Raw genomic sequence first — 21,601 nt, 5'->3', positions numbered from 1 at the left:
AAAAAGGTTGATCAGTAATGTTAGAGTAAGTCAGCATCGATGCAAAGGAAGTGCAGTCAAACTATTTGAGACGTATAAGGCAGCCTGGCTGCCGTATGTCCTACTCAGATATGTGGCGAAAGCTGTGTGTGTGTGCCCGTATTGCTTAGTTTCTTATTACAACAAATAAAAAACATCGAACAACCAACACTGACATAATTTGCTATGGACCATCCAAGCCAAAATCTGTTAATCTATCGGAAAAGAAGGCATATTTGATATAAGCCCGTGTAGCTGCCACATCTGTAGCATCGCCTGGTGGTGTTGCCTTTTCTTGTCCCTGTCTGTGGAACTGATCATTTAGAGTGTATTTTTAAGTATACTAATCATGATTCGCAGGTCCTCCGGCTTTGGCCGTTCATCCCATATTTTAGCCTGGCTGATTGGACGGCTGCCCCCCCGTGTTCACCAATCAGACCAGGGAATGACCTGCACCTGCTGCTACTGCAGGAAAGTGCAGCCTGTGTTGCTCCGGCAGCTATAGCTCAGCGTGAGCAGCTCGCCACTGTTTGTGTTATTAGTCATATGTTCAAATGGACTAGTTGTAACCTTGATGATTGGTCAGAATGTTTGGGTTGTAAGATAGTAATAGAGTTGTGTTTAATTTGTGTTGTGACCTTCATTTAAACTCCCTGGAATAGGGGCAGTCTTTATAACTTGAGTGACATTTTTGTCGTTAAAAATAGGTAAGGCCACACATATTTTCTTTTCTATTATAATCATAACAAACAGCAGTGTCAGCGTATTGTTTTTAAGTTTTGGTCGGGTGCGAGACCTTTTACACAATTTGCCATCACATTAGAAACATACAATTTGTCTCTGTTTTGTTTTGCTATTTCTATGGTTTTCATTTGTGACCCTAAATATTTGAACGCTTTTCCTTTAACCAACCAGGTCGTTACAGACATCGTTGTGAACCTCCGGATGCTAATATACAGTAGCTTGCACAAGGTTGAAAAACAACGAACAAGACGATAATACGCACACTGAGAATTTTTGTTTCAACCACAACGTAGCCACGGCTCTGTGAAAAGTAATTTTAGTTTCTTTTGTCCAATTTATTGCTTACGGTTTACAACGTGACAATATGGCTGAGAGTGATGATTTGGTCACATGACGCTGTACACACATCAGAGCTGTGGTAAAAATACCAATTGGACTATTTTTTATGTACCAGACTTCAAAGTAAAGAACAAAATAACACAGAAATTATCAAATCCATATTTTCCTATGCTACGAAGTAAAAAAATGCCACCATTCCCTTATATTTTAATAAATATGTTTAAGACAGTAACCTTCCTATGGTACATCTATAGAAATGGCTTTTTTAATCAATAATGGGAAATAAATGTCTTAGTTAAACAAATATTCATCTTATGTTCATCTTATAAATCATCTTATAAAGGAGCGATATCCACATTGACAAATAACGCATGAATATATATGAACTCTGAATGTCCCATCTATCACGCGCCATCTGGATTTCACAATAATTTGTCAGGCACAAACATACTCATATGCCAGGGTTGTTCTGCATGTGGGGACAGAACACACCGTCTCCACTGAATTACTCTTCACTGAGATACGATGAAGCCAAAATTCTGAAATGCATTTTTAACACAGGAACAAACATAAAAAGAAAAAAATATTCATTAAAAATACTTTTTAAACAATGACCTGGTCCCATCTTAAACTCTTGCTGTGAAATAATAATAATAATATGTAGCAAAAGTTAAACGCTTCAGCAAGTGCTTGATAAATAAGGGCCAATAAGTCTAGGATGTTGCAAATATAAAACCATTTTTGTTGGCATCTATGGAGTTTGATGTAAACCATACAGCCATTTCATGACGATCTGTTATACATTTGGCTCCTTTTGAGTATGATTACTTTTTTTTTTCCAGGGGCAGGTTACCCAGTGGGTAATGGTCCCACATGATTTCGTCACCGTGAATGACAACCATGACAGATGCTGCATTCCATAGACGTTGACAACACAGCACAGTACACGTGATGTTCCCATAAACATGCTCTGGGACTGTACACTAGCTTTGCCAAGATGATATCGTCATCATCATCATCATCATCATCATTAATATGAAACATTTATAAAACAACTGGGGTGGCCCACTGCTTTATTTTCACGTTTCACATATGTTTAATCCATGTAAGAATACTGAGTGTACTGTAGTAAGGCATGTACAGTTTGAAGAGTACTGCAGTTTTCAAATCCACTGATACCTGTAACCAAATATAATTACGTTCCTTTCACAAAACCAAAACACTTCTTCCCTGTTTTCTTCTTAAAATAAGACGAACAAATCAGCTTCTGAAACAACTGAAAATATGTGCTATACACTTCAGAAGAGAAACATACTGAGAGGTCCAGGTGGTCTACAGAGCTCGCATCTGAAACGTCACAGATCAAAGCTCACTTGTGTCTCAGAAAGGGTGGAAAGAGGAAAATTACCTGTCCAAGCTCGCTTACATCTGCTTAACCTCCCATGCAATCTAATTCTCATAAATCTGGCAAACAGTCCTTTCACAAAAAAGTACCACATCCTTTTGGAGTGACAAATTCCCTCTTTTCCACCCCAGTCCCCTCTTGTTGCACCTTGAAAGTCTTTCAGTATTTTCCCAACATGCTCCCCAAAAACCGGTGACTCTTCCTGCAGCAGGCCATGCTCTTCTCCCACGATCCACATCTGTCCTAGATGGCATGGTTGCTGTAGCTTATGTACGTCTGCTTCGAGGCCAGCACTGTAGGTGAAGATGTAGGAGAAAGAAGAAAATGGGTGAAAATGAATTGGTTGAGCTTCTAACAAGCATGGAAGAATAATCTCTAAAACTCCATAGGTATTCCAAGCTTTAATTATGGATGAACGTATTACCAGGCACAAGTGGTGCTAATCATGATACCAGGGTGTTAATAGGAAATGGTTTTCACCCTAATATCTCCTACCGCTCCGCTGCATTAAAACGGGATATTTTAAGCCTGTTGAGAGGCGGAAAAGTGTAAAAGATATAACTTGCAGTCAGAAAACTGTTATACTGAAGTGTGCAGAATCAGAAAACGTTATTGATCCCTTGAAGGCCAATTCTGTCCAGCCAGTCAGGTAAACAGCAGCTAAATGTAATGTTTGTAAAGTTTTAAGAAATCCGCAACATAAAAAAACAACAAAAAAAACAAACAACTAAAGTCAATAAAAAAACGAAATTGAAATTTCATCAAAAATTACAGTTTAAAAACTTTCTGATGTTTAATTGATTGTTATTGGGGTGAAAACATCCACCCATTAATACCACATCCACAGTTACTCAGTGCCCAGGAATTGCACTATGTAGCTTAAAGGGGACCTATATGACATCTAATACCTATTTTAAACAGGCCTTGAATGTCTTAAAAACAAGCTTTTGATTGTTTTTGCTAAATAAATGAGAAATTCAGCCTCTGAGCCATGTCTTTATCATCCCACTCTCTAACCTCATTATCTATGCAGGATTCTGAGTGGGAGGGGCTATGATAATGAGGCTCTGTGCTGATTGGCTGCCTGAATGACGCGATACACCACTACGGAAAAATGGCGGAAGCTCCAGCCGGTGGAGTTAGTTGTGGGTGTGGTTTCACGCATCGGAGGCCAACCGATGTAAATCGCTCCGTCGTTACGTAACGAAAGGGAGCAGAATCTGAACGGCTTGTAGATCCACATCAGACTGGATGGATCATCCGGGCGGCTGTACAGACACTGCAGAATTTGGTTGCTTTCCTCCTTCTCTGAGTTGGCAGGCTGAGGGGAGACCACTTTATATATGTTAGAAAGAATGTATTGTGTTTTTCATAATAAGTCCCCTTTAACTCAAACCCCGATCACTCTTGCCAAAACATTTATTGCGTAACAGTAACACCTCTGCTATCCAGCTGTTAGCTAGAAGGAAGCCAGGTCATCGTACTCGGTGTGAAACCAGCGGTGACCGGGTCAGACAAAGTGAGGAACAGAAAACCTTGGACCGGCTCACTCTTGGGGGAGAGCTACAAGAAGAAACGGGATGCAAGACTGATGCTAAAATGTTGGTGTATTTACACTTGTTATCCTGGTGTTTGCTTGTTTATCATTCAGTTTTCATTTTCTGACAATGCTATTATGAGTACTGTGTAGTACTTTGATCACAGCATGGACACGTTTGAAGACCTCCAATTTTAAATTACTTAAAAAAAAAAAGAAACCATCCCTGTTAAATAGCAGTGGGCCAGAGTTTGGTACGGGACATTAGCGGTCAGGGAGAGCTGCTGTGGGAACAGCTGCCAACTCCAAGGATTTGCACCGCGAGAGTGGGTCAGTCAGTCAGCGCTGCTTACTCTCACAGGCGGCTCCACTGGTTATCGCCAGAGGAAAGGAATTCTGTCTCAGCCCGTCTTGATTCAGAGGCGGGATAGCAGCGGGTAAAGGAGCTGGATGTATTTTTGATATGTGCAGTTCCATATCAATCAGAACTTCACTCATTGATCCAAAGTGGCCACAGTCCTGCAGCTCTGTAAGCTGTTTGGAAATAGAATTAGGCATGAAAAGGCCCAGTTGGCTTCAGAGATACTGTTAGCTTGTGTTATTTTAACAGTATTTAGAGGTGTATTTCTGGGAAGTCACATTTACTCTTTCCTGCTGCCCAAATTGCACAGGGCTCTCAAAACAAAACAATCCAAAAAAAGAGAAAAAGACCCATAACCAGATTTCTGGACTGTTTATAGTGAATCATTGATTGTTATAGTATATGATAAAGTAATTGGCAACAATCAGTTAATCCATATTAAATTTAACAGTGCAGTTAGTCAGATGCTAACACTCTCTCTCTACCCGTTTCCCATCTGATTATTTTTAAAATAAAGGCCACTAGAGCCACAAAGTCTTAAAAAAAATCATTTTTCTCTCTGCTATCGTATCCAAAGTACATTAAAAGGAAATGCACCAGGCTGTTCATGACAGTAATATGAAATCCCGTGGTAGCAATTCAATTTGTCTTGCATGCAAAGACCTGAGGGATGTCTGGATACCAAGCAAAGCATGCAGCAGTCAGTGTATTAGCATTTTCAACGATAATATGGTTTCGTTGTGAAATATTATCGATGTGACCTGGCTTGGAAAACGCTGACATTAATGACTCTCTCTCGTTAATTTTTTCTTTTCATGGTTTAGGGAATTGTGAGTCAGCTGAGAATGAAACAAACATCGGTAAGACGGATGACTGGAGGCCAAACCGCAGTGACCATAACAAGCCCGACGTTGTTTATTGAAATGACATCTTTTGTTCATACCGTACCGGTGCATATGTGTGCTGTCATGCTAATCTGCCCACATTTGTGTGCACGTGTCAGTGCATGTGTCATGTTGAAAGAAAAACAGTCCTCAGTGAGCATGCTCGGTGGTGGTAATCACACTAGCAATCTGCCAATCTGCCCACAGCAGCCCTGGCTGATTGAATATGTCAGAGGCGATGAATCCAATCAGGAGACAGCTAAAAGCCAGAGTCAGGGCAAAAGTGCCTTGGATGAGATGTTTAATGGTAAATGCTTCAGTGTATTCATCAGACCCATGTTGGATATGAGAATAACGGTGCTATCCACACCATTTCATCCAACTCAGCTCTTCCAAGAGAAGCATTGATAAATGAACCTTATTTGAATATTTATGTGCTGCGAGGCCAAGATAAAGAATAGATGGTCCAGAAAGAATTGGAGCTGGCAGACCCATCCGTCTTCTCCTGTTCCCTCTTATTGTTGTTGTTGTCCCATTACCTCATATCCCTCCTTTTGTCAACAGGGAAACAAATTACAGGGAACACATAGCCATCGCTTGTCTCCTTCACTCAGGCAGAGTGGTGTCATCTTCCCACATTAACAGGCTTTACATGCTGATGGGCCGTTTTTTAAGCGCCACACACACATTGTCTATCCCTGTTAATGTGTGTCTGTAAAAGGTGGACATGTGAGTGTGGGATCACTGCTTTCTGTCATTCAGGGTGCTGCATTTCAGCCAGAGGCAGTCACGGTGCTTAGTGCATTGTATCAGCAGGCACAGGGGCTGTGCAGGTGGTAAACAGGAGAAGAATTAAAAAGAAAAAAAAAACAAAACAAGACACGGTCACAGGAAATAAAAGGGGCAAAACCATTATCTAATCTGGTTACCTGAAAGTCTAAAGTCCCTCACAAGGCTCTCCTCTCTCAACACAGTCTGACACATAAGCACAAAGAGCAGTCGTTAGATTCACAGTTCAAACCAGACGCGAGAATAAACACCAATAAATGGACTCCATAACTGGATGAGATGGAACGACTCCATTCGGAGACATAAAAAAGGCATGCATGCAAATGTGGCTACCGGCTCTGTACTCCTAATAAACAGCACTATAAATGAGTCATCTTGACGGAGGATAAAATCAGAACCTTCAGTCATCAGAACATATTCAACTGAGAAGTGGAATTTAAGCCTCCATCCACACACTGTAACGCATTTAGATTATCTACGTGAATGGAATATTTTCTTTTCCAGCAGTGAGCTCCGACTGGCTCTAATCCTTTTGAAAATCAGCATCATTTTGGCGTCCTGTCACACCGTCTGATGGTGAGGATATAATTATATTGTTGTTGTTTGTATTATGTTACGATATCTTTACATCTCTTAAAAGTAATAAAGTGAAAACCGTATTAGCTTGGCATTGCAGTTATCAAAAGAATCCATCAGCAATTGAAAACTTGGAAAAAATCAGTCTTGTGCTTGTTACAGGCTGAAATTACCATCCTATTAGTTCTCATTTATACGGTTGTGTATGAATTTCGCCATGGCTCAAACTCAAAAAGCAGCCAATGTATTCTGGCTATACTATGTAGCTGTAGCTGGTACTAAAATCCAAGAATAATTTCTGTCCATGTGTACTGTATTGAAGAGCTGAAGGACAAACAGAGCAGAACATGTTTTAGCATGTTGATTAAAGTTTTTCCATATCATTTTCTTTATTAAAGAACAGACGTAAGACCAACCTTGTGTTTCCAGGCTTTCACAGAGCTCAGACTTGGCCTCTCCATTTGGCCGGAGGCCCCCTTTGGGGTTGAACTTGTTGGACATGGTGGCTGCAGTGACCACAGCCTTCAGGCTGCGCTTGCGCTTGGATACGTTCTGCTCCGGATGGAAGAGGACCACGTAGACCTTGGGCATGTAGAGCATTCCAAGAGAGACCGATGCACTGAGGCTGACGGAGATGGTCAGGGTTGTGGTCTGAATGTACATCTGTGTTGAGGAACAGACATACATACAAATGATGATTATCTGTAGAGGCTGCAGGGATTCAACGTAGCGTCTCGGTTTCAGAGGTTGACCTGAGCACACAATACTGATGATTAGATTTCCGTCATCCTGCACTGTTGAGCATCAGAACACGGGATATTTGTCCCAAATGTTCATGCAGTACAGACTTATATTACTAGAGTAGTATTTGCACCATAGTTTAGGATGTTTTTATGTAAACTCCTTTCTTATCTGGAAAAAGTTGCATTTTGTACAGCACATACACATAATTGCCACACAAGACATGTAGAGCACATACGGTCCCATCATCGCTGTTTTTTGTAGATTTTTGAGATACAAATAATAGCAAAGCACCCACGATAGAAGTCTCTGGCTGTGTATAGCTGTTTTTACCCTGATGTTTTGCAAAACACAAATCATCTGAAGCCCCTGACGGCTGCACCTCAGAGCTGGGTAACAGATATATAGCTAAAGGCAACAAGTAGAGGTAGAAAAAAGATGATGAAACTCATATAAACATAGGAAATGTTGTGGATTTTTTTTTTTTTTTTTTGTGACAGACATCCCAGAACTCATACTCAATATTGTACATCTTTAAATGGTGTAGAAGATATGATGTGTCTTTGTAGATATAATTCAAATGAAATGTGTCAATTATATCTGACTACAGCAGATATGTAAATGCATATCTGATGAAAAATGGACAAAACCAAAGACACCAAATGAAAAAAAAAATGCTTTCTTCAGAATTAGTCATTTCACAAGTCAACAATACATATGATCAAAAGCATTAAATTACTTAATTAACAGTGATTATTTTCCATTTTCCCCAATACTTTCAGAAGCGCTAGTTGAAAAAGGTGGAGAAAGATTTGACTTGACATCAGATGATTGCTGTAAAGTGGAAGCAGAAGTGGGAATAGCTTCTGAGAACGGTATGGGTTTTGCTTGACATTGCTTTTGCAGACATCACAAATTACAATGTATTTTGAAATAGGAACAGTAAAATGGTATCTTGAAACCACATGTTAGCAGGTGTAAATGAGGTTTCATAACATACAGTTAATAGCATTTGTTATTTATATTTGTGACTGACAGTAATCACAGTACTGAGTTCAGTACTACATGATCACTACTTCAATTGCCAACTGCTCCAGTAGTGGCATGCTTTCATTTCTTTCTTTCTTTCTTTTTTTTTTTAACAATCAACTGAAGCTCCTGTGGCAACGCTCCCCAAAAAGAAAGACTGGCCATTCTTGGGTGAAAGTTATGTGTGAGCTACACATGAGTATCATCTGAAAATATCAGGCAGGTTCAGTGGTATTTTAATGCCGCCTTCAGGCAGACAACTCTCCAGGGACATCTACAAACCTTTCCAAACATAAAATGCAAAATGTTGCATACATTATAACCAGGCGTGGCTGTGGAAGAAGACAACACTGCTACTGGACTGACAGATAAGGTAGATCCAGTTGTCTCAGTCTGCATCAGTTCAAAGGGGGAAAAAGAAATGAAATGAATATAACAAACTTTCATTCAGAAAATGATGCAACAAACAAACTTGTAGAGAAGCTATACAGAAATTAAGCCCCCAAAGGCAATGTTGGTTCAGAAGAAAAAAAATGTCAGTGGAAGATTGAAGTGATAACATCTCCTGTATTCCATCATACTGCAAACAGCATGTGCACTCCTCGGTGATGGAGGGGGAGTGTTGTAATCTCCTGAGAAGATTACATGTGCCCTGAGGTGTGTTAGGAACAATATTGCCAGCCCTCCGGAATACAGAGGGGAGTCACTCTGGGAGGAGAACCCAGACCCTTGTTCACATCCATCGTCCCTGCTGATATAAATCTTTCCTGACACACTGAAATGATAGACAGGCGGTTTCATTGACACAGTTCAGGAACAGAAAAGGAATTATAATTTTTTGAAAGCAAGATTTCTCCTTTTTGGGATCCCTTGTTCATATAGAATTTTTCATACTTTTGTGCAAAGCATGTTAACAGAAACACCAGTCCACAGCATTGCATATTGGCCAATACTCAACACCGATGGGAGATCACTAATATGTGAGAACCAGCGATGCTGAGGGCATCAGGCTTGGAACTAAAACCCTCATTTATTAAGCTTGTGGCTCTGCTTACTTTTTCCACTAGCACTGCAAGTGCAATGTTTAATGATTGTGTTCAATAAAAGCAAAAGAGAATATACACTGTATATAATTGTGCATTACCACCTTAAGCACATTGGGTCTACTAGTGTGACTTAATAGAAAAACTTAATGCTGAAAAAAAGTTAAAGGTCTTTAAATATGTTTTGTCACTGTGACTTTGTGTACAGCTGACTTGTGCCACACATCAATTGTACTACAGCATAACCAGGAGTTAGCATTTAACTACTGTACTGGTCCACTGCTTTACGGAATACAGGATCGGAAACAGAGCTGTTGGTTACTGAAAGTATAACAGCATCCGCATATTTATTTGGTAGATTTTGCAGTTGCTCACGTTCTTCATACTTTCTATGATATTTTGGCAGAATCAATATGCACTAGCGGCGTAGTATGCAGTTAAAGGTCTACGGTTTTTCCAGACCTAATGGAGTTAGCGTTCCTCCATGGGCAGAGATTTTCATTTGATGGGTCTTCAGGAATGATTCTGAAGCAAACGATATAGCTGTGTGCCAATTTCATTTTTGACTTAGAGTTAAAGTTAGGTTAGAGTCCCAGACTGAATGTTGATGCTCGAGCTGTATAAAACTGAAAGCAGACAACAGGTCACTCTTGCACCTGCTTTTAAGTCTCTAAAAGCGTCATGCTGCCAGGACACCAGCGTGGAAAACTTTGGGATTGACAGTGACAGAATGCTGACAAATAAAGCTTCACAGAGACAAAACCTGTCTGATACGTGTCATAACTATCATGATATCACTTCAGATTTCTCTGGCACTATAACATATAGTAGGGCTGGGCGATATATCGAGATTTTAATATATATCGATATATTTTCAAACACGATATGGTACGAGACAATATCGTTTATATCGATTTAAAAAAAAAAAAAAATAATAATTATTTTTTTTTTTTTACATTTTTTTTTTAATGATTTTGATATAGCTTATTTTGTGACAAATTGACTTGAATGTTTTATTTGAGATTTGCACAAATGTTTTGTTATTTGCACAACTGTCAACCTCAGTGGAAAAGTCTGCCTGTTACTGTCTACATTGTATTAATTGCACAGTGTATTTTAATTTAATTGTTATGCAGGAAAGGGATATTTGTTTTATTTTATTCAAGAAGCATTTTTATTCTATATATGCAGGCAGTTTATTTTTATTTCATTTGTTTTATACATTTTGATATTGTGCAGACCTCTGTTAACAAAGGTACCTGTGTGACATTTGGCACGAGGCTTTGTATTAAAACTGACTGTTTTTTTAAGGGTTTGCCTCTGAAAAAAATGAAGCTAACAGAGATGCTATGCTATAATGCTTTGGGGGAAACCCCAATTAAGGCACAGAAAAAATATCGAGATATATATCGAGTATCGCCATTCAGCTAGAAAATATCGAGATATGACTTTTGGTCCATATCGCCCAGCCCTATAGCATTGCTTTGTAATATAGGGGATAACACTAACATGGTGTAATCCTGTTCAGCACCTGGCAAGGCTAATTGGTCACCAGTTGAATCTCTCATGTTACTTCCTTTTTTTATTTCCGGTTAAATACTTAAGTAATTTTATGCACTAATGATTAAGATTCAAGAAGTTTATTGTCACTATAATGTACATGTACAAAATGTGTGAAATTCTTGGATTGGGTACAAGTACAAGGAGTAACTGGGATGAGCCTTAGTGACCTCATGAGGCAGTTATACGTGTACAGCTCCTGCAACTTACAGCTAATAATGGATTGGGTTCATACATCCTTCAACGCTGTTTAAACCCCTCTGTATCCACCCTCTCTACCTTTTTGCCACTGATGGCAACAGGAGAGTGGACGTTGTCCCTCTTTTGTAAGGTCCATGATGATCTCCTTGGTTTTATAACATTCATAGAGAGGACATTTTTCTCTGCTCCAGTGTTCCAGGACAGCCACCTTATCCCAGTGTGCTGCCTCGTTGTGATGGGAGGTCAGCCTCACAACTGCTGTAACATCTGCAGCCTGCTTTAGTTAGTAGTAATGGGTGCAGATTGGGTACAGAGTGCTTAGGACACAGCCCTGTGGGGCTCCTGCACAGGTATGATGTGTTTCTTAACACATCAAAGCATTAAGTGAGAAAATGGAAGTAAGTGCTACGGGGCACCAGTCATTGGGGTGATTGGTCTGGCCAGCAGTGAATACACCTTTAAATTGGGGCTTTCTTTTCAGCTCCGGCCTACAGGCAGGACTAAGCAGGAAAGAGGATTGATACCGAAAAGGCAGCCAGGGAGGGCTTTGTCACCATTGCAGAAGAGAGTGTAACAATGATCCAATGCATTTTTACAGCAGGTTTAAATGGATGTGTTGATGCAATTTGTGCAATTTTTTTTAAGGTTCACCTTATTGAAATCACCAACAATGACAGCAGTCGGTGAGTGAACAGTCTCTTGTTTGTTGGTCACTCTGTGTAGTTTCTCAAGCGCTCTCCACTCGTCAGCCTGAGGAGGGATGTGAACACCAACAATGAGGTAATCTCCCAAGGCAACCAGACACAATGCACTGCAGCATCAGGTCCTATAGATTGCGTGAGCAGAATTTTCGGACACTCGTGCTGTTCCTCAGATTATACCAAGCCCGCTTATCCATCAGATACACACCACCACCCTTCCTTCCTTTTACAAGAAAGCTTGAGGTCTTGATCTGTGTGTTGAACTGAAAAATCCGGCATGGTCCAGTACCTTGGCTTGGAAAGAGATCCAGGTCCATAGCTTGCACAGCTTGTTGTCCAGAAACTACCGGTACATGTTAGCCACTAGTATGCTGGAAAGTGGAGCATACTGAAGCGAGGGCGTCATCCAATTGGACCAAGATTCTGGATTGTTTTCTACACCTCTTTCTCCACTGAATTTTTCTTCCTTTGGGAAGTTCTGAGGGGGGATCTGGAATGATGAGATAACATCCTCGGTCAGGACGGGGGCAATATATGAGTTTGCTGACCAGCTCATTAGGTCAGCCCTCAGCTCTCTCAGGGGTTTTCTTGATACCATGAATTCATTTATCTCAGTTTTCCAGCTTTCCCCTGTCATTTCCTTTCCCCCCCAGGTCTTTTTGATGCCTATCGTGTTTCTAATTGCTGCTGATAATGATTTTGTCCATCACGTGTAAGGAAATTTGCATTTTTATGTCTTCCTAACTTGGCAGCTGTCCCTGATAGCATTCTTTTTTTCTGGCGGTGTATAAAACAGTTCTAAATTTATATGTAGTATGTTTATATTTATTTTAGTTCAGGTTTGTTTTGTTTTTTTTCAAAACCTTAGTTCTCTCTACTTTAACTTTCTGTCACCGGGGGTTGTTAACCTGCGAGTTGCATTTTAAATTGAAACAGAGATCTGAGAAGTGAAGTGATGAAGTGAGTGGATTTCACTTTACTTGGTGTCTAACACCTGGAGGAAGTGAAGTGGAAAAAAAAAATAATGAATAGAAGGAACAAAGTGGAAAGCTGTTATTTGCTACCAAGAGAAAAGAGAAGAAAACAGGAAAGCCCAAAAATATAAATTAAGAGAAAAATTTGAGGTAACCACTGGCTTTCAATTTGAATGAAAACCTTTGATTTTGAAACAAACACAATTTGGTTTGATTCAGTGAATTTAGCCATATAAAGTTACTGCGAATCAAGAACGCCTGATGCATTTTCACCATGTGACAACATGACTTAAAAGTGTTTTGAGATAGTTGTGAAGACACCCATGTCATGTACCTGCAACAGTGATTCTTTGTGACTGCTAACACCTACGCAAGATGAAGAAAATAAACCATTTCTGATTGTGTTTCCTTGTCAGGAATAATTAGGTTATAAATAAATAATGAACCAACCTTTGTTGTCTAATGTGTGAAAATGGATATTATAGTGATTGTGATTGTTGTCAGGACTCAGATTATTTTCACTATGTGTTAAGTCTGATAATAACCTTTAAAAGACAGGTCTGTGCATGTTCCTCCCAAGGCGTGATGAATGTTTATTCCATCATATTGAAAGTTTGTGACAGACGTTGCAGAGATTCAGTATTTTTGCTGCCAATTTAATTGCTGTTATTAAGTTATATTCAGTTATTGTGCATTGTCAAAGCATTCCCATGCCGATGTTTAAAGCAGTTTGAATTTTCCCCTCTGCTTTTTATTTCATTTTATTTTATCTTTTTTTATGTAGATCTGTGTTACACAGCCTCAAAATTAACACATGTAAGAGGTGATTTGTGATTCTCTTTCAAGTGACAACCATCAACTGCTACAGTAATTTTGTCCTACTTCATGAGCATATTCGATACTCATGCATGTGTGCAAAAAATATGCTGCTATTGGCAACTGTGTTTCACTCAGACAGAGGCTGAATCACAACCACAAGTGGAAATACATGTAAAAATATAAAAAAAAGACTCACTTCCAAGCAAACTTGGGGTGAATGAATTAGCTTGACAAGCTTACTCTAAAAGCCTTGTAAGCCCGTCAGCAGAGCACAAAGCCCATCAGCTCATGATGAATAGTTGCAGCATCCTCAAACACAAGTAGTCCATTCTATACAAACAAAATTTGAGGGGCCATTTTCTTTACAAAAAAGCATAGAGAAAACATAAAAGAACTCCAAATGGAAAGCTTAAAACTGATATGCACAAAAACATTTGTTTGTCTTGCTCTTTGTGATCCATAAACATAATTAAAATCAGATTTAAGAGTCGAGCACACTTGGTGTTCTACTTTTGACTTCTCTCTCATTTGAAATAGAGTGTTTACCTTCTCTGCTGATTGTGAGGTGCCAAAGAAGATGGGGATGAAGGCGAGCCATACAATACAGGTAGTGTACATGGTGAAGCCGATGGGCTTGGCCTCGTTAAACGTCTCGGGAACCCCTCTCGTCTTGATGGCATAAACTGTGCAGGTGACCATGAGCAGCATGCTGTAACCCAGCAGACAGATGAGAGACAGGTCTGATATATCACATTTCAGCACACCACGGGCCATTTCAGGATTGCTTGTGCGCTGGTCCTGGTAGTCGATGATGGCTTGTGATGGGTCAACACCAAACCAAATGCACACTCCGAGTAGCTGCACTGATATCAAGCTGAATGTGATAACCAACTGGGAGGCAGGGGAGATAAATCGAGGAGCACTGACCGACATCTTGCCCTGCTCAAAAATCCTGTAGATGCGATTTGTCTTGGTAAGTAGCGCTGCATAGCTTATGCTCATGCCCAGGCCCAGGAAAATCCTTCGCAATGAGCATACGAATACATCGGGAGCTGAGATCATGAGGAATGTTGTAGCGTAGCATAGAAAAATACCTGTCAGCAGCACATAGCTCAGTTCACGACCTGAAGCCTTAACAATAGGTGTGTCATTGTAGCGTACAAAAGTGACAACCACGAACAGAGTGGCCATGATCCCAAAGACAGCAATGAGGACAGGGATGACAGCCCACGGGGAGCTCCACTCCAACTTGACAATGGGAATGGGATCGCAGCCGGTGTGGTTCTCGTTGGGCCGCAAATCGAAGCGACACATCTTGCAGGTGGAAGTGTCTGCCTGATACTGGTAACCATCACAATTCTCACAGTGCCAACAACATGGAATTCCCTTCACTGTTTTCTTGCGTTGCCCAGGTCGGCAGGGTTGACTGCAGATTGAAGAGGGGACATCTTGTGATCCACCCGGCCACTGCATCTCATTGGTCTGGAAGGAAAAGCACAAGACAGTAGCAGGAATGTATCTGATAACCTTGCAGAAGTCACACAGAGCACCAGAGCTGCTGCCACTCACATCACTCTTTGTCTGAACACAATGTCTATCGCTTAACACTGTTTACTCACGAGTGCACTCCTCCTGGGCAAGTCTGCATTATATTACATTTCATCTGATTCATAATCACGGGTCTTTTAGAACTTCAACATGGTGAAATATGCAGAGAAAATACTGTAATAAACATTTGGACAATGTGCATGATTAGTTTTGTGGCTCAGGTTTTTCTTTGTGTATTTTTAATTTTCTAGGGCATCTCTGCCACGCAGGTGTTACTATTCATTCTCAGTGCAGCGATGCATTCATTCTCTTAGCACCCTGAGTCCTAATTAACTACAGTACTGCATCTATACATGTGCTCAGAAACAAAATAATCTTGAATTTGTGCAGGGTACAATGAACTCTCAAGACTATGAAGGTACTGTATTCTGGAGACAAATATCTTACATTGTCAGAATGCTAGGTCTCAGTTATAGGTCATGGTCCTTCAACAGGATAATAACCCAAAATAACACACAGCTAAAACCACTCAAGAATGACCAAGAACTAAATATTCAGCCTTGGTCTAAATCCTGCTAAAATAGTTTTGGATAGAGCAGATAATTAATTGTATAATTAATTAATGAAATTTTTTGATTGAACTGAATTTGAATACATAGTCAGGAGAAAAAATCATTTAAAGATGAGACAACTGCAGTTTTCTCACAAGGAGTGGACCAAAATACTTGTCTACAAGAGCAGACGTCTCATTGAGACAGAAATTGCTTGTAGTGACTGATGATGGTCGCATCATTTTTATCTAGGTCAGTTTTTATTTATTTACTTTTTTTAAATATTTCTTTTGAACCACAGTTGAAAAGTAATGTCTGATTTTCATTAGTCAGTTACAAATTATTTCAGTGACAATTGTGGGTTTTTCTCTATTTAATGAAAGGGCACAACCAGATTTTATCCAGGCGTACACTCACCGGCCACTTTATTAGATACACATTGCTAGTACTGGGTTGGACCCCCTTTCACCTTCAGAACTGCCTTAATCCTTCGTGGCATAGATTCAACAAGGAGCCAGAAACATTCCTCAGAGAGTTTGGTCCATATTGACATGATAGCATCATGCAGTTGCTGCAGATTGGTCGGCTGCACATCCATGATGTGAATCTCCCGTTCCACCACATCCTAAAGGTTTTCTATTGGACTGAGATCTGGAGACTGTGGAGGCCGTTTGAGTAGTGAACTCATTGTCATGTTCAGGAAACCAGTCTGAGATGATTCTTTATGACATGGTGTTTTATCCTGCTGGAAGTAACATCAGAAGATGGTCCACTGTGGTCATATAGGGATGGACATGGTCAGAGACAATAGTCAGGCTGTGGCGTTGACATGATGTTCAGTTGGTACTAATGGGCCCAAAGTGTGCCAGGAAAATATTCCCCACCATGACACCACCACCACCACCTGAACAGTTGATACAAGGCAGGATGGATCCATGCTTTCATGTTGTTGTCTCCAAATTCTGACCCGACCATCTGAATGTCGCAGCAGAAATGGAGAATCATCAGCCAGGCAACGTTTTTTCTTCTTCTGTTGTCCAGTTTTGGTGAGTCTGTGTGAATTGTAGCTTCAGTTTCCTGTTCTTAGCTGTGAGGGGTGACACTCGGTGTGGTTTTCTGCTGTTGAGGCCCATCCGCCTCAAGGTTCCACATGTTATGCGTTCAGAGATGCTCTTATGTATAACTGGATTGCAACAAGTGGTTAGTTGAGTTACTGTTGCCTTTCTATCAGCTCCAACCAGCCTTGCCGTTCTTCTCTGACCTCTGGCATCAACAAGGCAATAGCGCCTACAGAACTGCCGCTCACTGGATATTTTCTCTTTTTCGGACCATTCCCTTGTAAACCCTAGAGATGGTTGTGCGTGAAAATCCCAGTAGATCAGCAGTTTCTGAAATACTCAGACCAGTCTGTCTGGCACCAACAACCACGCCACGTTCAAAGTCGCTTAAATCACCTTTCTTCCCCATTCTGTTACTGGTTTGAACTGCAGCAGATCGTCTTGACCACGTCTACATGCCTAAATGCATTGAGTTGCTACTTAGAAATTGGTGATTGGCTGATAGAAATTTGCGTTAACGAGCATTTGGACAGGTGTACCTAATAAAGTGGCCGGTGAGTGTACGTATGTACGTGTGTGTGTGTGTGTGTCTGAACTGAATCATGCATTGCTGGATGCACTTGAATACATCTCCACTGACGTACAAGGGCTCATCAAGGGTTTCAGGTTTTTCAACATCAGACCACCTTCCCCAGGCAACCCGACCGGGAGTGGAGATATAAAATATATCTGAATAAATGGTAATGGTAATGATGAATTAAGGTTCATTTTGAACTTTTTTTTTATTCATTCTAGACCTGAGAAATGTAGAAAGTGCACATGTCATTTCTGTCAATCTCAGCAGTAACTCAGGTCCTTCATATCTACGGAAATATATTTTTTGATAACTGTGATTAAATGCATAAATTAAACTATGGGAATTCAAAAAATGCGAAGGACGTGGTCAGAAGGTACAAGATTGCTTTGGCACTCTTGCTGGTGATTAAACTTTGTTAAGAATATAGAGTTTGACTCACTTTAACTTTAATTCAAACTGAGAAAGATTTCCTTCCAGGCATTTCTTTCCTTCACAAATCTTTTGCAATATTGCTACATGATTTGTGGTTGCAGAAATTCAGCTCTCCAACTAAAAGAGCTTCAGATATAACCTAAATGAGTTGAATTAATGGTGCAAAATATGGTATCTCTAAAGAATAGTTTTACTTTGGATTATAATTAAGATTCGATGCGGATCATTAGAAAGACCATCAGGACAGAAATCTGTCTCTCATTACAAATTAATTCAACCATGCAATCTTCCTGGCATATTTTATATTACATTCAAATACACATTATATATAACATTCAAAAGGTTCATACATCTAAGTGGAGTTGATCTGTCCAGTCACCAATGATCTTGTATTCGGTGGTGTTGTTAGCGATCTGGTATTGGTAGATTTCATAGCGACCGGGAGCGTCTCCATTCATGTTGAAGACCACTGGGGTGCCAGCAATTCCTGAGGAAGATAAAGAAAAAACATTCACTTTTAATGCTTCATTGTAAAGCCATTTAGCGGTGCCTTAATGCTGAACTCAATTGTTGAGAAATGCAGCTAAAGCTCATTCTTCTCAGACTGGCCAAAGATTAAATGAGGTTCCAAGTGGACTTGAAGTTAGTGCTGTTATGTCCTCAATGATGTTACAAAATAGATGTTGACAGGCCTGTTTTCATGGTTCTTTGAAATAAGCCAAGGCTGCTGTCTGTTTGTTCCCATATCATTTCACACTCCTTCATTCTGCTTATTGCCCCGGCGCCTGTTATTCACAAGGTCCCAACTCAGAGTGCTAACGAACGACAGCAGTGATTTTCATTACTGCTTTGAGGGCTCTCTCATGTTTTTCCTTCCCATTTCTGCCCGTTTCTGAGCCAACTTAGAATCCCCTCTCGAGTTTCAGAACTTGTTATAGAATTGTGTTGTGAGGGAAGGGAGTCAAAGAATTAGTTATGAGACCCCCCCCCCATAAGAAAGAACCATTAATAGCACCCACTATCTGGTTCTGCCAAATTTTCTTCTCCTTTCAGACACTATCTCTTCTCACAAGCTACAAAAAAATTTAATGGGTACTGGAAAGTCCAAAAATACCCTCTCTTAACTTGAAGATTGACTTCTCAGTTTTCTCTCCTTTTTCCTTTTGATTGCAAACATACAGTAAATATTATATAAGAAGTAGATTCATGTGAAAAAGAAAGTCTGTCATTTTTGTGGTTTTGTGAATAAAGTCATCAGCTCTGAAAACTCGGAAAATACAACCACAGCAAACTAGGTGGCATACACAGATAATTGGCAGTCCTTCTCAGGCAAACCTGGTCTGATTAGGAGAGACAGGATCCATCCCACTTTGGATGGAGCAGCTCTCTTATCTGGAAATATCGCAAAGTTTAGTAGTCATCCTAAACTTGAGAATCTAAGGTTGAGACCACGATGTGGAACATTCACGAAAAGACCCACAATTTTCAACACAAAGACTACACAAAAAGGCTTAGCTCTCTACACAGTTACCGTAACGACAAAGCGTTAAGCACTAAATTCTCAGTTCAAAGTGTCAAAACCCAAAGAGCTTGACCGTCTCCTCGCTGGACTCTTTAAACAGTCAAAACAGTCACGGTAACAGTCAGTCATTAAATCTACTCAACTTTCCATCCATCCTCTCAGTCATGAAACAATTTACAATTTAATAAGTGAAACACTCTCACCCAGAAATCATCAGCTTCTTCAGGACACCGGCAGTGCACCCCCACAACCAGAACAGCATATTCAATTAAATTCGATTTAATTCATTTCAATTTTATTTATATAGTGTCTATTACAACAGAAGTTGTCCGTGCTGGTCTGGTCGCAAAGACGATGTCCATTCTTGGTCGCCAAAATGTTGTGTAAAAACCTATTAAACGCTCTTTAATATGTTCTTTCTAACTAGGTGAATAACTGGCCTGAAACTGAGTGTCTAAATTACCAAGAATAAGACTTGAGAGATTATTTAGATTTCAGTAGATTTAATTTAGCTATTGCAAGGGAACAGGGTCAGAACATACATCAGGCGTCTCTGCAGAATGCCAATGAAACAAAGGAAGCATAATATTTTTAAAGCATAAATGATGATAACGTAAGAATGATGATTGATTCTTACAATTCTGGTAGAGAAAACATTTTTTAGGTCGATGTTAATCTTTTTTGGAGCAGACTACCAGTCCGTACACTTAGTGGGCCAAGGCTACATTTTAGTCGCTGTCCGCAGTTTTGGTTTAATCAAGTGGCCGAAGCTAAATTTTCCATCACAGCAGTCTTACACACTTCTTTGCAGCGTCCTACCTGCTGCCACCCGCACGAAACCCAATATTGATTGCGCCTGCTTCCAGATCACCAGCATTGCATTATTTAATAAATACAAGAGGAGTAAATAACGAAAACTTAGTAAAAATCCCAAATCCTTCTACACTGAGACACAGAAATTTCACCCTAAAGGTCAGAGTGTGCAATACTCCAACTCAAAGGCAACACCTCAGATTGTACAGACATAAAGCATTCAACGGTTTAGGTCCATAACGGAAGAAAAAGACTGAAACATAATCTGTTTTTTTTTTTAATGTTGCTAGAAAAAAGCCTGTTCTTTCTAAAGCTCCTTTTCCATTATACAGTTTTCGATTGGCTCCACCTCAGTCCTTTTCCACGACGGGTCAGTAACATCTCAATGTGGGTGGGGCCTTCATGTGAAGGTGACTGGAAACGCATCACCCCATCGAGGGCCCTCTGGATGCAGTCGTCGGCCACGAGGCACAGAAATGTATGGACCTCCAATATTGCGGTCGCTGTTGCTGGGTTTTAAATACAGGTGGCTGTGAAGGAGCTGCTCTCAAGACTCGTCAGAGACATTACTCTCTGGCCAATCAGAGGCATGCAGCCTTGATTGAAGAAAAAAAAAAATCAAGGCGATGAAGTGGCTCTTTCTAAAGTCCACACGCCAACCTGATTGATACTGTGGCAGGACCATGAGTGATAAGTGAGGAAATGTATGACTGCAAATGTCCCATAATGGCTGGTGACGAAAGGACCCAAATGCAGGAGACTGAGGCAGGAGGAATACACAAGTGCTGAATGACAGAAAACTAAAAATAGTTCTCAAAGTAGCCTCCATAACTAGACAAATATGAACAATATATACACAATATACACAACAATCTATACTCACAGGGGCTGATGAGACACAGATGCAAACAGTCAGGGAAGACTGGGCAAGGGAAGCCATCCTGCCAGATACCCAAAACCAAATTATCGTACATCGAGCCCAAAACTATTGTATTTTGTGTTCATTTATGGTACGCTACAACAACACCGAATGAGAAACAGGTTTCATGGCATGGGGCCAAGGAGGCATATCTGTGTGAGAGAAAAAAAAAAGCCCCAGATCAGTTACCTTCTATAGTTTGGCCTAGTTTTTGCAAAATAAATACTGAGATAAAGTAATATGTCATGTGTTGTTATTCCTCTGAATAACATTTAAGGACCTGGGGCCTTCCACATAGATAAATGTTGATGTCTAAGTGGAAGCGTGGTCTATGTGGAAGCGTGATCTGACGGGGTATTTTCATCTGTCAAATCATCCTACCTGCATTTATCTATGTGGAAGCACATTCTGACTTCCTGCTGTTAAATCGTCTATTTGCAAAAAAGCCTTTGAGGAGACA

General features: G+C 40.2%; 1 protein-coding gene across 3 annotated transcripts in view; it reads right to left on the bottom strand.

Moving 5' to 3' along the window:
* Window positions 1-102: 102 nt before the first annotated feature.
* The window catches only part of grm4 (glutamate receptor, metabotropic 4), a 250,271-nt gene continuing 228,772 nt past the window's right edge, over window positions 103-21,601 (bottom strand). For 2 of the 3 annotated variants that reach the window (XM_061735446.1, XM_061735449.1), the window contains 4 exons: window positions 18,238-18,374; window positions 14,268-15,203; window positions 7,070-7,316; window positions 103-2,799 (listed from right to left, as the gene is read on the bottom strand). In XM_061735446.1, the coding sequence (XP_061591430.1) occupies window positions 2,750-2,799; window positions 7,070-7,316; window positions 14,268-15,203; window positions 18,238-18,374 (1,370 nt within the window). In that variant the 3' untranslated portion in view covers window positions 103-2,749. Of the gene's footprint in view, window positions 2,800-6,217; window positions 6,264-7,069; window positions 7,317-14,267; window positions 15,204-18,237; window positions 18,375-21,601 lie in introns of those variants that run through there. The other variant, XM_061735448.1, reaches the window with a different exon arrangement.

This window comes from Cololabis saira, chromosome 12 (genome assembly GCF_033807715.1).
Source record: "Cololabis saira isolate AMF1-May2022 chromosome 12, fColSai1.1, whole genome shotgun sequence".
Taxonomy (NCBI): Eukaryota; Metazoa; Chordata; class Actinopteri; order Beloniformes; family Belonidae; genus Cololabis; species Cololabis saira.
The sequence above is the reverse complement of the archived record's forward strand: the minus strand, read 5'-3'. Positions and strand labels throughout refer to the sequence as shown.